Genomic DNA, 15,737 nt, shown 5'->3' with positions numbered 1-15,737 from the left:
TTATTAACCTGGGATTGTGCAGATGCTGGGAGCATTTGTGACCGGCAGAGAAAAGTTGAAGCCGAAATTGAATGCAAGATGGAATGAAGGAAGAGAATGTAACACGGGATCCGGAGCTAAGGTCTAACGGGGTTCAGTGCAGCTCAAAATGAGAGGGAGAAGTGAAGTTGGACAAGTATGATACCAGACAATGCTGGGGTTTTGCGTGAATCTCTCCGAGCTGGGCACTGCTTGGAGGTGCTTTTCACAGGGTGACATGCAGTGAGTGCAGCTTCATCGCCCTGAAGTTGCTAAACTCCCTCACATGGAGACGGCAGCTTTTCTAAGATGACTTTTTCTGAGTTCACTAACCAGAGCCTCAGTGGAAACTATTCGAATGACACGGGCAACGCGTCGGCGCTGAACTCCAGCCTTGTCCCGCATTATGGCCAGAACAGGTCGAGCGAGCCTGAGGAGCGAGATGCCAACCCAGCCGTGGCTGTGGGTGTTGTCCTGGGCGCCTTCATCCTCTTCGCCATCGTGGGAAACATCATGGTCATCCTGTCCGTGGCTTGTAACCGGCATTTACAAACGGTGACCAACTACTTCATCATCAACCTGGCCATCGCCGACCTCCTGTTGAGTACTATCATTCTGCCCTTCTCAGCCAGCCTGGAGGTGTTCGGCTACTGGGCGTTTGGGAGAATTTTCTGTGATGTCTGGGCTGCCGTGGATGTGCTGTGCTGCACCGCCTCAATAATGAGCCTCTGCGTTATATCTATAGATCGATACATTGGCGTGCGCTACTCTTTACGCTACCCGACCATCATGACTGAGAGGAAGGCGGTGTGGATCCTGATAATCCTCTGGGTGTCCTCCATTGTCATCTCTGTTGGTCCTCTGCTGGGCTGGAAGGAGGCAGCTCCTGAAGATGAGACAGTTTGCAGCATCACCGAAGAACCGGGCTACGCCTTGTTCTCCTCGCTCTTCTCCTTCTACCTCCCTCTCATGGTCATACTGGTCATGTATTTCAGGATCTACATAGTGGCCAGGAGGACAACCAAGAGCCTGGAGGCTGGGGTGAAGAAGGAGCGGAGCAAGACCATGGAAGTTGTCCTCAGGATCCACTGTAAGAGCGTGATGGAGGAGTCCACCTTCAAGAGCAAAGGGCAGTTCCGCAGCTCCCTCTCCATGAGGCTCCTCAAGTTCTCCCGGGAGAAGAAAGCGGCGAAAACTCTGGGCATCGTGGTGGGCGTCTTCATTCTCTGCTGGCTTCCCTTTTTCACCATCTTACCGCTTGGTAGGTAGAGCGAAATGGTCCAACAATTCATTAGAAGCGTTGCTAAGATGTTGTGCGGCGTTTGTAACAGGGTTTTAATCTTCTTACAGACAAATCCGGGTTTGCTTTCTCCTTAATGTTAAATTGGGTTTATTAGAGGGAGAAACATGGAGATAGCCTCAAATTCAATTCACCTTTAGCGATCACAATGCACCAAAGCAACTGCTTCTGCCGGTGGCAGCTGGATGCGAATCTCTTTAGTGTAACAGTCTCTGATTCCATAACTTTGAATTCTGCACTACTGTTGGCTTTTGCAGTTAAATATTCAAGTGTCCAGCAGCAGACACAACAGAGAAATCATCAACTAATCCGCCTCCACCTGCTCCTTCTAAGTTACCTGACTGAGTGAAAGATATTTGTTTCTGATACCCGGGCCACAAGCAAAAGCTTAGTACCAAACACAGGACCAATGATGCATATCACCCTTCCAAAGTTCCAATGCTCACTTTGATGCCAAAACTCATTTGGAAGCCTTACTACTTTCCCTCACATCCTGTCACTTTATCTGACTAATTGCATTGGGCGCTCTGCCATCTTCTCGCAGTAGTGTCAGGGTCGGTTGGGTTGCGGCTCATTTTTCAGGAGACCGTTCAGTCATTGTGGATTCCCTCCCACCCACCCCCCCACATAATGTCCAGTTGGGTTGTAACTGCTGGTCGGCACCCGGAGAAGGACGGGACAAGTATCAGTGCAGGGATACAATCCGCTCATCTTTAAGCAAGAATCCGAACGGCTTTTTTTATATTAAAAATGCTGGTTCGCGCGATTGGTACTGACGGCACATGGCCCGCTGTCAGTTCCAGTCCATTCCCCACTCCCTGAAATAAGCGCAGAGTACACAGTGCCGCAAATTAACAATTCAGAATCCATTAGAATGAGATCCTGGATCAACAATCTCATCGACGAGTTACATTCCAGCTCTAAGGGGAAGCACTTGCTCCTCGTGGTTACCTAAGGGTGGGGATTTACACCGGGGTATACCACCGAATGAAGGCTTAGCACACAGGGAGGAAGGAACAGAGGAACGAGACAATGCCGTTCGGCCCCTTGAGCTTCTTCTGCCTTTAGCTCATGGCTCATCTGAACCTTCACTTCATCTTCCCAACTTTGTTCGGTAACTCTTAATATCTTTGCCTCGCTAACACATTCCATGTTATTTTCACAGAGGAATTTACCTATTTATTTCAAATAAAGCCACAATAGTGAGCGTTTTTTTCCCCTGATCTAGCATGTTCGCTATGTCTTTGTATAATTATATTGTACTGTGCTATTTTCAGTGTCTAATGGCGCCTATATTGTGTCTACGGCACAGAAACCAATCAGTCCAGTTGGGCTATTCTGGTGTTTAAGCTTCACAGGAGCCTCCTCTCACCCTATAAGCACCCTCACGGGCTTAACTTACTTCCCCTTAAATGTAGCTCTGCGATCTGCTTCAACTATTGTATGTGATGGCGCATTCAACATTCTTACAATTCTTACAATAACTTTCTCCGGAATTCCCTACCGGATTCATTAGTGACCCTTTCACATTTATAACCTTTACCTTCGGTCTCCCGCACAATTGGAAACATTTTCTCTACATTAAACCATTTCATTATCTTAAAAACTTCCAGAAGATTATTCCTCAGTTTTCCTTTTTTTTAGACAATAGATCCTCTCTTGTCGAGAATCTCTTTTGTACCTTCTCCAATGTCTCTCGCGTCTTTTTATGATACGGAGGCCAGAACTGTGGACTTGTGTTGTCTCATCAAACTTTGAGACAAGATTAAAGTAATGTCAATGTTTTTTTTCAGTTCTGTCTCTCTACAAATGAATCTCAGTGCTTGGTTTGCCTCATTAACTAGCATCACTACTTTTAGTAGTTTCAGCAGTTTTTGTAAGTTTGTTTAACTTTTAGTGATCTATGAACCTGAGCGCCTGGTTTCCTCTACTCCATTCAGAATCTTATCTTATTATCCAGGGGGTATGTGCCCTCTTCCCACCTAGCTGGACCACCTCATATGTATCTATATCAAAACTAATTTTGCAATATGTGCCCTTTCAGTAAGTTTATTAATGTCTTCCATGATTCATGTATTTGATCACCTTTGTCCTTTGTATTTACTATACCTCCCAATTTGGTGACATTCCAAATTTAGAAATTGTTCTTCCAATACCCGTCACTTTAAGTAACGTCAAATGCAACACTGGTTCCAGCAGTGATCCCACATCTTTTGCCTGTCTGAGCAACTATCCTTATTCCCTTCTCTGTGATCTGTTTTGTAACCAACTTGCTACCTATTTAGTCCCGTGACTCAACATGTCCTGACCTTAGTCTACTATGTTGTACCTTATCGCGCATTTCTTGAAAATCCAAATATATTACATGAACTACATTACCTATGCTTAACATTTGTGTTACTTTTTGAAGAATTCAATAAAGTTGATTAAGAGGACCTCCCCCATCTTGCCTACTCTACTATATTTTTGGTTTCTAGATGTTTTTCCATTTCACCTTTTAGTAAAGATTCTAATTTCTTTCTGAACAAATTCATGCAGGTTGACACAAAACTTTAGCTGTCTTTCGTTAACAAATTTTCATTTCCGACCTTACGAAGAGACTGTACTTCAAAGGTAAGTCATTGACTGTAAAGAACTTTGAGATATCATGTGATCTTAAAAGGTGCTATAAAAGTGCAAATCTTTTTTTTCTTTAAATATTCATTTTGGGCCCTTTTAATATATATTTTGTGCATTGCTGGTATCATATTAGACTATTTGAAATACAACAGAAACCAAATGGTGCAGTGGTGAGAATGACATGCGGTTAAAAGTAACATTCATATTTTTGTAATCTAGACTCAACTTCAAAATTAAATTTCAGTTATAATTTTTAATGGCAACAATGAGTAAATATTGAATTAAAGACAGCTAAAAAAAATAGATGATTTAGAACCAAACCAAAATTACTTGTTATTTGATGAATCTGAATTTGAATCTAATTCATCTTGGTATGAAGTCATCAGTACATTTTGGGGTTAGTTAACATTTCATTACTTGGATTCCAATTCAGGTGAGACCAATAAAAATAATAGGATTATAGTGTCCTACCTCTGCTGCATGTAAGGATCATATATAAAACAAATTTGGATGGCATGAGACTGGTATCTAATCTATGTAGTCTCATAGCATGAAAGTTCCTAGACACAGCACAAAGTTCGCAATCTTAGAGAATTCAAAATTATAACTGGTGAGAAAGATGGAGAAGTCATATTGATGCTATAATGGAACTCTTCAAAGTTTCATAGAATCACATAGCAGAGAAGGAGGCCATTCAGCTTATTGTGCCTGTGCCAGCTCTTTGAAAGAAATATCCAATTAGTCAAACTCCTCCAGCTCTTTCCTGCATATATTTTTCCCCTTTTCAAGTATTCACCCAATTGTCTTTTAAAAGTTACTACTGAATTTATTTCCACCACTCTTTCAGGCAGTACATTCCAGATCATAACAACTCACAGCATAGGGAAAAAAATAACCTTTTCATACCTCCTCCTTCTTAAAACAAATCTGAGGAAGTTTAACTCTTTCTATGATCTGTAGGAGATATCGACATTGGGCAACTAAGGCAAATAGAAAATGTTATTGCTGAGTTGTTTTGAAGTTTGATGTTGTGAAAGAACAAAGGTTTGGTCTGGACAGTCCTTAAATCAACCTCTTGGCATTATCTGCCCTCCTTAAGTGACTCAGTTCAGATTTTGTTTGGTAATGTTCCTGGGAAACACTTTGGAACGTTTTACTCTGTCAAAGGCACTATAATGTAAGCTGCTGTAGCTGTTATTGTTGGCTATCTTGCAAGTTAAATTGCATTGAGAGAATTATAAACACTGTGTTTTCAACAAAAAATCAGCAATTAACAAATACATTTAAAAAAAATGCATTTTGAACTCTAGCAAACCCAAGCCATAGTATGCCATGTAAATTAAATCTGCAGAGAACTGAATGAAAAGGAGCAGGCATCTTTACTATGTAACTGGTTTGTTGAGATTGGGTTCTAGCAGATGTCACAGTTAATGGCAGTAGGTAAGTATAAGATAAGTTTGAGGACCCTCTTTCATGCAAACCTACAATGTTAGCAATTAACATCACCCAAACTCTCATGGAAGAAACTACCCCTTGATTTGCTTTGGTTAACAAAACCCACAAAGTTATTCTTTATAAACAGATCTATTACTTTGTCAAAACAAAAACAGAATTACCTGGAAAAACTCAGCAGGTCTGGCAGCATCGGCGGAGAAGAAAAGAGTTGACGTTTCGAGTCCTCATGACCCTGTCGAAGCGTCATGAGGACTCGAAACGTCAACTCTTTTCTTCTCCGCCGATGCTGCCAGACCTGCTGAGTTTTTCCAGGTAATTCTGTTTTTGTTTTGGATTTCCAGCATCCGCAGTTTTTTTGTTTTTATCTATTACTTTGTTATGAATGATGCCCAGAAAAAATGTTTCATCCCTCAGATGACTAAGAGAAAGAAGCAAAAACTTCCCTTAACACAGTGCTTGTACCATTCTCAGGACATCCCAGGGAATCCTCACAAGCAATGAATTGTGTTTGGAGTGTTGTCCCTGTCATTGTATAGGCAAATGCTGCAGCTAATTTGCACAAAGCAAAGTCCTAAAAATTAAAATGACACAGGTGACCAGCCAATATGACGCTTGCATTTTGAGGGTAGGATCATAGGGACAGGAGTAGGCCATTTCGGCCCCCCACCATTCAATGAGATCCTGTCTGATCAGTGACCTAACTCTATATGCCCACCTTCACTCCATATCCCTCAATACCTTTAGCCAACGGAACTTTCTCAATTTCAGGTATCAAATTAACAATTATGAACATACAAACATATGAATTAGGAACAGGAGTAGGCCATTCAGCCCCTTGAGCCTGCTCCGCCATTTGAGAAGATCATGGCTGATCATGGCCTCAAATCCACATTCCCTCCTACCCTCAATACCCTTTGACTCCCTTGTGAGTCAAGGATCTAAATACGTCTGCCTTAAAAATATTCAATGACCCTGCCTGCACTGCCCTCTGGAGAAGTGAGTTCCAAAGTCTCACAACACTCTGAGAGAAAAAAAATTCTCCTCATCCCCATCCTAAATGGGACACCCCTTATTTTTAAACCGTGTCCCCTAGATCCAGTCTCTCCCACAAGGAGAAGCATCCTTTCAGCATCCACCTTGTCAAGTTCCTTCAAGACCTTATATTAATCGAGCATCAGCTGCCATTTGCCAAAGAGAGCTTCAAACTTTGACCACCCTTTAGATAAAGATTGGCAAGGACTCTTCTTCAAATAGTTTCATGAAATCTTCCATTTCTACGCGAAAGACAAGATCACTGTTGATGCAGCAATCCCTCAATGGTGCACTAGATGAAGATTTGCATTACAACAGGGCACTCCTTCTTGCCAATGATGATCAATGGGCAGAATTTTTAGGTTGGCAGGTGGGCACGATCAATGGGCTTGGGATCAGCTGGTGAATGGACCATTGAGCACGATCGACCCCTGACTGTGGTTTCATGCTGGCTGGCCAATTAACAGCCAGCCAGCATGAAATGTGCACTGAGAAGCTCAGCGCTGCTCGGGTGGGAGCGGGAAGAGGGCTTGCATTGACCTTAACGTGGGCACGAGCCAGCGCTGAGAGAAAGCTCCCTGAAAGCAAAGATCTGCCTCAGGGAGCTGCAGACCCAAAAGTACTCAGATAAAGAGTTGAAAAGCAGAAAAAAAATGTCCAATCATCCCAATCAGGCACCTGAAAATATACATGATAAAAATGCTGTCCACTGATTTTTATTTATACCTTATTTCATCACGGGAACCTCATCCCGCCCTTGGATGAGGTTTCATGAAAGGCCGTCTGGCTGCTTCGCCCATCTGCCAACCATAAGGTTGGACGGGCAATGTAAAGTTAAAGACAATTGCGCTGTTAATGACCTTAATTGGCCTCTTAGTTGTCGGCGGGGGCGCTTCTGACTTTTGCGCGCGCCTGCCGAATGAAATATTGCATGAGCACGGGATGACGCTGGGACACTCGCCCAACGTCATCTCCCAGGGGTTCAACCTTTATGGCATTTGTTGAGAAGTCAAATCCTAGACTATCAGACTTTCCCAGGTCAAATAAGTAAGCTGCGATAGTTAAGAAGATATTTACATTTTGCATAATGGTCAACAAAGCTCCAAGTATAAATAGCAGAGAAAGAAAGACTTACATTTATATAACGCCATTCACAACATAAGCATATCTGAAGGTACAGCCAATTAAATACTTTTGAAATGCAGTCACTTTTGTAATGCAGCAGCCAATTTGCACAGCAAGCTCCCAAAACAGCATTGTAATAATGACCAGGTATTCTGTTTCTGTGATGTTGGTTGTGGAATAAGTATTGTCGCAGACACTGACCATAGCTCTCCTTTGAAATAATACCATGGGATCTTTTACATCCACTTGAGAGGGCAAACAGGACCTTAGTTTAAAGTCTTACCAAAATACAGCACCTCTGACAGTGCAGCTCTCCCTCAGTACTAATGCTGGAGTGTCAGTCTTAATTTTTATGTTGCAGTCCTGCAGGGGGACTTAAACCCACAACCTCTGATGGAGTGTTCCACTAACTGATCCACAGCTGGCATAAAGTAGAGTACTTGCAAAGCGGAATACAGGACATTGCCATCTACCTTGGCGAGCATTGTTGGATATTAAAGACGTGGAAGGAGATTTCTTCTCATTGATACGTATTACCTTGTAGCACAGTAGTAGGCCACTTGGCCCATCACATCTCTTTGTCAGAACAATCCACAACTAATCTCAATGTCCTGCTCTCCTTATAGTCTGTATCTTCCACTGCTTCAAATAGTTAACAACATTTGCATTCAAAGGTACAGAGGCCTCTTCCTCAATCAATCCCTTTATCAAAGCACTCCAAGCTACAACCTTTATGTGAACAGACGTAGTGGGTATATACTATACAAATGTATGGATGAAATTATTGTCCTTGACAAACAACACATATAACTTAAGTGCCTGTGCTAACTTCCTCTGCATGCATTTTAGTCGTATGAAATATGTGCATATTCCCAACTTTTTGTTGGTTTAGATTGTCAGCATTTTTAGTTTATATCTGATTGTACTTTACACACACATTGTGATTTAGTCATTACTGATAAAGTAATGGGTTAGTAAATAGTTTGGCCTTCAGGATCTCACTGCAGCCTTGCATTGAAATTGGCTACCACAAAAGTCTGCCAGTGATAACAGAAAAAAGCTTTTAGGAGGGCACAGTGCTAGTTAGTACTTAATAGTGTGTATCAAAGAGTATTGGGATGTGTATATGTTCATGTTCTCAATATTGGTCATGACATGAACGAAATGCCAGTCTCACTATAACCACAGAGTGGCAGGAGGGAAAAAGCTGGAGTGAATCATCTCGCTCACTCTCCCTGACCTCAGCATGGTTAGAGTGACAGTAAGAAAAAAGGCAGAGTGAGAAATAGATGGGTCACCTGGCCACTCATTTAACAAGGAGACAGAACAAGAGAAAAAAACTATGGAAAAAAAGAATTTAATCTGAAAGCTGTAAGTCTTTGAGACCACCTCCCAAACCTCTGATCTATGGTCGGTGTCCGCGACAATATTTATTCCACAACAACATCACAGAAACAGAATTTTTTACAATGCGGTTTTGGGAGCTTGCTGTGCAAATTGGCTGCTGCATTACAACAGTGACTGCATTTCAAAAGTATTTAATTGGCTGTACTTTCGGATATGCTTATGTTGTTAATGGACCCAGAAGGACAACGGTAGCAGACACATGGGAATACTATGCAACACCTCCAAAGTAAACACCACACACATTTTTTAAGTTGTTCTTGGAATGTGAGTGTCACTGGCAAGTCAACAGTTATTGTCCATGAGCAGATGGTAGTGAGCTGATTGCAACTGAGTGGCTTGCTCGGACTTTTTCAGAAGGCAACGATATTGCTGTGGGTCTGGAGTCACCTGTAGGCCAGATAAGGTAAGGATGACTGATTTCCTCCACTGAAAGACATCAGTCACATTATTAATGAGACTAACATTTCATCCCGGATTTATTGACAAATACTTAAAATTACAAATATTTAAAATTCCTGAGTTGCCATGGTAGCATTTGAACTCCCGCCTCCAGAGCATTTGCTCGGGCCTCTGGGTTACTAGTCCAGTAACATTACCACTGTGATACCATTCCCTTGGAAATTCACCACCATCCGTTTATAACTGTTGGGTCAAAATCCTGGAACTCCCGAGAGATTGGCACAATGGAAAAACTTTAACCACACATTCTGCAGTGGCTCATGAAAAGGACCTGAAATCTCCTTCTCAAGAGCAACCAGGGATGTGTATTATATGTTGGCCTTACCAAGGATGCCAGTATCTCCAGAATGAACATCAAATAAAAGTCAAAAAAGAACAATTATGAATAACAGTCACATATATATATAAAACATCTTTATCATGTGAACCATCTCAAACTGCCTCGCACATTATTTTTCAAGTTCATTAAACGTGGCCCCTTCCCATGAGAATAAGTGTACGAATCTGGGTATTAATTCGTCAGATGCTACTTGATGATTGCAAGGTCAAAATTCTTGACATGCCCCACTATGCGAGTTTGTCTTATTCAATTATTGTTATTTTATGCAACCATGTAATAAGATAATATAAATAACATGTGTAGCTAACTGGCTGCTTGCCAAAAATTGGCAAAGATTCCAGTTCAGCACATCAGTGTTTCCGTTGTGCTGACAGTTATTAAACTGCAGTTTACAAGATTGTTTACATTGCGTTTCGGGCATTGACATAGGTACAAAAAAAGCAATGTCTGAAAAACAGAATCAGATACTGCACTTTGGTACAACATTCATGCAGTGTGTTTTATATATATTTGCATTTCCTTGAGTATAGAAGATTACGGGGTGATTTTGTTATGCTTTTCTGCCTTATCTACTATGTTCTTTGACATCTCGGAGATGGGGTTTGGGGGTGGGGTGGGGGTGTCTAGATATGGGGTTTCCACCATTTTCCTTGGTCAGAACATATTTGCTCTGAACGTTCTCTATCTCTTTCTTGGATACCTCCCACTGGTCTGGCATTGATTAACTTTCAAGTAGCTTTAATCCAGTCCACTTTTGCCAAACCATATCGCAGCTTAGTAAAGTTGTCTTTTCTCCAATTTAAAACTTTTACTCTTGGTCTATCTTTGTCCTTTGCCAAGTTACACTAACTCTAATTTAATTATGATCAGTACAACCAAAATGCTGTCCCATAGATACCCTTTCCACCTGCCCACTTCATTTCCTAAAGCCAAGTCCAGAACCGTGCCTTCTCTTGTTGAGCTTGCTACGTACTGGCTAAAAAAAAGTCTCCTGAAATTATTTTTAAAATTCTGCACTCTTTATACATTGTCGCATTGAATTTATCCCAGTTAATATCAGGATAATTGAATTCTCCTGCTATTCCTGCCTTAGTGTTACTGCACTTCTCAACACTTTGCCTATATATTTGCTCTTCGATTTTCCTCTGACGGTTTGGGAATCTATAATATACTCCCAGTAGTGTGATTGTCCTGTTTTTGTTCCACAGTTCAACCCTCTCATGGGGCTCTCATTTGATGATCCTCTAGCATCTCATTCTTCCTCATAGCTGCGATTGTTTATTTAGCCAATTCTATGACCTTCCTTCTGTTTTATTCCCCCACCACACCTGCCCCCACTCTTTTGCTTGTATCTGGCAAGGTTGAGCAACCATTTCTGCCTTTCTTTAAACTATGTTTCAGTATATCCAACTTCCAAGTGTATATCTGTGCCCTGACTCTTATTTTCACTCTGTCTTATTCACTATAATCTTTGCATTGAAATATATATCACAAATCACTGAACTACTACTTTCAAATGTCTCATACGTGGATTTTAAATCAGTTCCTTGAATCAGATAAAAACATTACTGGCCTCCTCAGCGAAGGCTTGGCATAACAAAAGATAACTCAACCAATGAAATCTAATTAAAACATTATTTAAAGACTCTATTTCCAAGGGAGTGATTACAAGGCAGGGGCATGGACAGGGGTTCAGGTTGCATGGTAAACTAGAGATTGTCATCTGGAAATTCAAACGTAATAGCCCTTTTTGTTTATTTATTCTTTGATGGGATGTGGGCATCGGAGGCAAGACCAGTATTTGTTGCCCATCCTTAATTGCCCCTGAACCAAATGGTTTGCTAGGCCATTTTAGACGGCAGTTAAGAGTTAACCACATTGCTGTGGGTCTGGAATCACACATAGGCCAGACCAGGTAAGGATGGCAGATTTCCTTCCCTAAAGGGCATTAGCCCTTATACAATAAGTTACTATCAACGGAGTCATTGCTGTTTCTTCAGTAGTAATTACCCAGATTATGTGTGAAATGTAACATGGAAAACAAGTGATAACCAGCAGTAGAGTATACGTTTCTATGAGTACTAGAGATAGTCCTCCAAACATGAGGAGCATGTTGCTGTAGCAACCCTCAGGTATTAACAATCTCATTCTTGTTTTCGATCCCTTCCTATATCTGTACCCTACTCTAGCTCTCCAATCCTCCGCTTCTCTGCATTCCTCCTCTTCTGGCCTCCCTTGCATTCCCAATTTCAATTTCTCCATCATTGGCAGCCATGCCTTCAGCTGGCTTGGCCCTAAGCTCTGGCATTCCCTCCTTAAACCTCGCTGCCTCACTACCTCTCTGTCTTCCTTTAAGATGCTGCTTAAAAAATCTCTATTTGGCCAAGATTCTGGTCACCTATCCTAGTATCCCATTATGTGGCTCAATGTCAGATTTTCTTTGATAAGGCTCTTGTGAAGCAATATTTTCTACATTAAAGGCACTATATAATACAGGCTGTTGTTGCTCATCAGTATAATTTATAGAACAAGGTTACTTTAAATTGAGGTCAAGCTATAGCTGAAGATTGAAGTAAAATTAACAGCTTGTTTTCTCACCAGAATTGAGTTACTTTCACCTAAGCACTTATGACAGGTGACCAATGACAAAACACTACAGTCCTAATCTCACGATAATTCCTTTTGCTGTGTGTACACATATTGGCACTGTCCCTTATTATTCTGTTCAAATGCATTGCTGTCCACTGCTTGTGTCTGATGCATTAGTTTGAAAACAAAAAAGTCATTTGTGTGCCGGAAGTGATATTTTTGAGAATTATTATTTCTTTCTCAGTTTTAATGTTGACACTTTGAACTGGGACTGAGCTGAATGTTTAACTCTGATGTGGGGAATGATGAAAGGTTATCCAACCCACTTGGTGCGGATTTGTTTGTAGGTTTGAGTTTAAGCAGACAGGGCACTAACACACACAATGTTAAAGAACTTTTCACCATCTGTCTGGCAGTATAAAATATGAAATGAGGAATATTCAATTGGCTCATTGAGCCCATTTCTTTCCCAGCTGATGTGGAAATGTTCAATGTCATGGACTCTATCCAACTTCTTTGATCCCTTTAATCTTTTGAGGATGATGAATAACGATGGGTAGCAGAAGAGAGCTCTTAGTGAAATTTCTTCCTAACCTCAGAGACACCAGTATTTCATGCTAACAGGACAGCTTACATTATGCACTGTGGCATTCCATAGTGGCACCTCCTTGTCCCACAGCATGGAATGGAATTTGGTTACATCATGAGACTGATTATCTCTTTCTACACCGATTGGCTGCCATAACCTTGGGAGAAGGTCAGTCGAAATCCTGCTTGTGTCTCCAACCATCCATATTCTGCCATATTTATGGCAATCAATCCAATTTATGATGGGGCACTTTCCCTCAGAAGGCAAGAAATGAAGTCTAAAAAAAAACCCAACAGATTTTATGAAATTTTGCATCGGTAGATGAATTTTTAATGACTGCGACGATGGTCTCATCCACCAGTTGGAGAACTAGTGGGAGACCCATATCACTTCATTCGGGGAGGCCTGACACAACTGGCCATTGCCGGGCCTCCTACTCAATTAAGCCCTGGCCAATCAGAGGTGAGCAGCTCTCCAGTACTGGCAGTGTCAGCGTGAGTGGTGGCCATACAACTCACGGCCCTGCAGGAGGAATCAGCCTTTGGATCTCTGGCAGAGGTGAATGTGGGCAAGATGGGGGCTTACAAGGCGGGGGGGGGGTGGTGAGATTAGTACTTGGCAGCCATGTTGAGCACAGAACAGTGGACTCAGAGTAGAACTGAGAGAGGGATGATATGGTGCAGGATCCTCATGTGGATGCTCACCACTGACCTCACCATCGCCACAGGAATGGTCAATGTCCTCTCCGGCCAGTTCCAACGTGCGACTCTGGAACAGAGTGAGGACCTTGATTGCCCGGCATTCCATCCCCGGTCTGGGACCTCTCCCGGCGATTGTGTGTGACTTTGCCCTGTATAAAGACAGATGGAAAGAGTGTGAGCAAGGCACATGCCAGGCAAAATGAGAAGGCTGCCAGGTGTGCATGTGTGATGAGAGGAGCCATGGACAGGATGAGGAGGCAGTCTCCAGAGGAGATGAGGCCAGATGGAGATGTGAGGGTGTGTGTGAGAGAGTGAGTGGTGACGACCTTTGAACTGGCAGTGAGTGAGTTGCCAGTGAATGTGTGATGGGCTTGTGAGTGGGGGAGTTGAGATTGAGATTGACTTACCCTGGCAGCACGGAGCAGATCATTCATCCGTTTTCTGCACTGGATGGCCGACTTCTTGTGTGCGGTGTTGGCACTGACCACCTTTGCCACCACCTCCCAAACCGGAGTGGTGAGACTGATGGGCCTCCTGCAGCCAGGGTGGGGGTAGAGGACATCATGGTGGGCCTCCATGGCGTCCAGAAGGCATCCCAGGGATGCATGACTGAATCGGAGGGGGTCTGCAATCTTCCTGGCTTTTGGGGTATGTCTTCAGCGGAGCAGTCCTGGGCTGCAAGCATTGAGAAGTGTGTGTGGGGCTGCGGTTTAAAATGGTGCCCGGCATGAGGAAGTGGTGAGGTGATGGCATGGTGAGCCAATCGGAGGCCACCTGCCAGCGACCCAGCGTGTTTCCCGTGACTACATAATTTATGAGGCAGTGTGAAAACCTGCCACTGCGGCTGGCAAAAACATCTTTTCTCATGCCCACTAGTGCAAAACTGGGACCATTCCACTCAATGTTTCAAGTCTGTGACCTTTCATCAGAACTGACCTGAAACTTTTTTAATTTCATTCACACAAACATACGAACAAGGAGCAGGAGTAGGCCATTCAGCCTCTCGAACCTGCTCCGCCATTTAACAAGATCATGACTGATCTGATGGTAACCTGAAATCTGCATCCCACCCACCGCCAATAATCTATCACCCCCTTGCTTACCAAGAATCTATCCACCTCTGCCTTAAAAATATTCACCACCTTTTCAGGAAGAGACTTCCAAAGACTCATGCCCCTCTGAGTGAAAAAAATTTCACCTCATCTCCATTTTAAATGGGCAACCCCTTATTTTTAAGCAGTTCTAGATTTTTCCACAAGAGGAAACCTTCATGGAATGTGGGCATCACTGGCTAGGCCAGCATTTATTGCCCTTGAGAAGCTGACTGCAGAAGGCATTTAAGGATCAACCACATTGCTGTGGGTCTGGAGTTATATATAGGCCAGATGACTTCCTCCCCTAAAGAGCATTGGTAAATCAGATGGACTTTTACAACAATCAGCAATGGTTTCTTGGTCATCATTAGACTTTTCATTCCAGATTTTTATTGGATTCATATTCCACCATCTGCTGTGGTGGGGTTCGAACCCAGGTCCCCAGAGAATTACCCTGGGTCTCTAGATTACTAGTCCAGTGACAATACTACTACATCACTGCCTTCTCTTTTGATTCTGTTGGCTCTGTTTCTCTTTCCACAGATGCTGCCAGACTTGCTGGCTGTTTAAAGCATTTTCTGTTTTTATTTCAGATTTCCAGCATCTGCGGTACGTTGCTTTTGTATGAACATTTCAATTCAATGACCTTGCATCAGAACTGGGAAAAAGTTAGTGATGTAAGAGGTTTGAAGCAAGTACAGAGGTAGGAAAGAAGGGAGGGGAGGAAAGAACAAAAAGGAAAGTCTGTGATAAGGTAGAAGTGATCATATGAAGAAAAGGGAGATGGCACAAGGCAAAAGACGAATCTTGAGAAAGTGTAAATGGCAATAGCAGAATCATTAGCCAACAGCTGCTGTCAGAAAAATTGGGGAAAAGTTTATCACCTGAAATTGTTGAACTCAATGTTGAGTCTGGACAATTCCCTCTGTGACACCCTGTTCTACTCCTCAATCATCCCCAACACCCCCTATCTATTTCATAGCACCTTCCCATACAGGCATTGGAGGTA

The 15,737-nt window shown here is 42.5% G+C and overlaps 1 protein-coding gene across 1 annotated transcript in view; it reads left to right on the top strand.

Annotated features, from left to right (window-relative positions):
* Positions 1–247: 247 nt before the first annotated feature.
* adra1d (adrenoceptor alpha 1D) overlaps positions 248–15,737 on the top strand; it is a 55,651-nt gene continuing 40,161 nt past the window's right edge. The window contains exon 1 of the mRNA XM_041192822.1: positions 248–1,279. Within this exon, the coding sequence (XP_041048756.1) occupies positions 328–1,279 (952 nt within the window). The 5' untranslated portion in view covers positions 248–327. The remainder of the gene's footprint in view (positions 1,280–15,737) is intronic.

The sequence above is a fragment of the Carcharodon carcharias genome, chromosome 1 (assembly GCF_017639515.1).
Source record: "Carcharodon carcharias isolate sCarCar2 chromosome 1, sCarCar2.pri, whole genome shotgun sequence".
Lineage (NCBI taxonomy): Eukaryota > Metazoa > Chordata > Chondrichthyes > Lamniformes > Lamnidae > Carcharodon > Carcharodon carcharias.
This window is presented reverse-complemented; position numbering and strand designations above follow the sequence as displayed.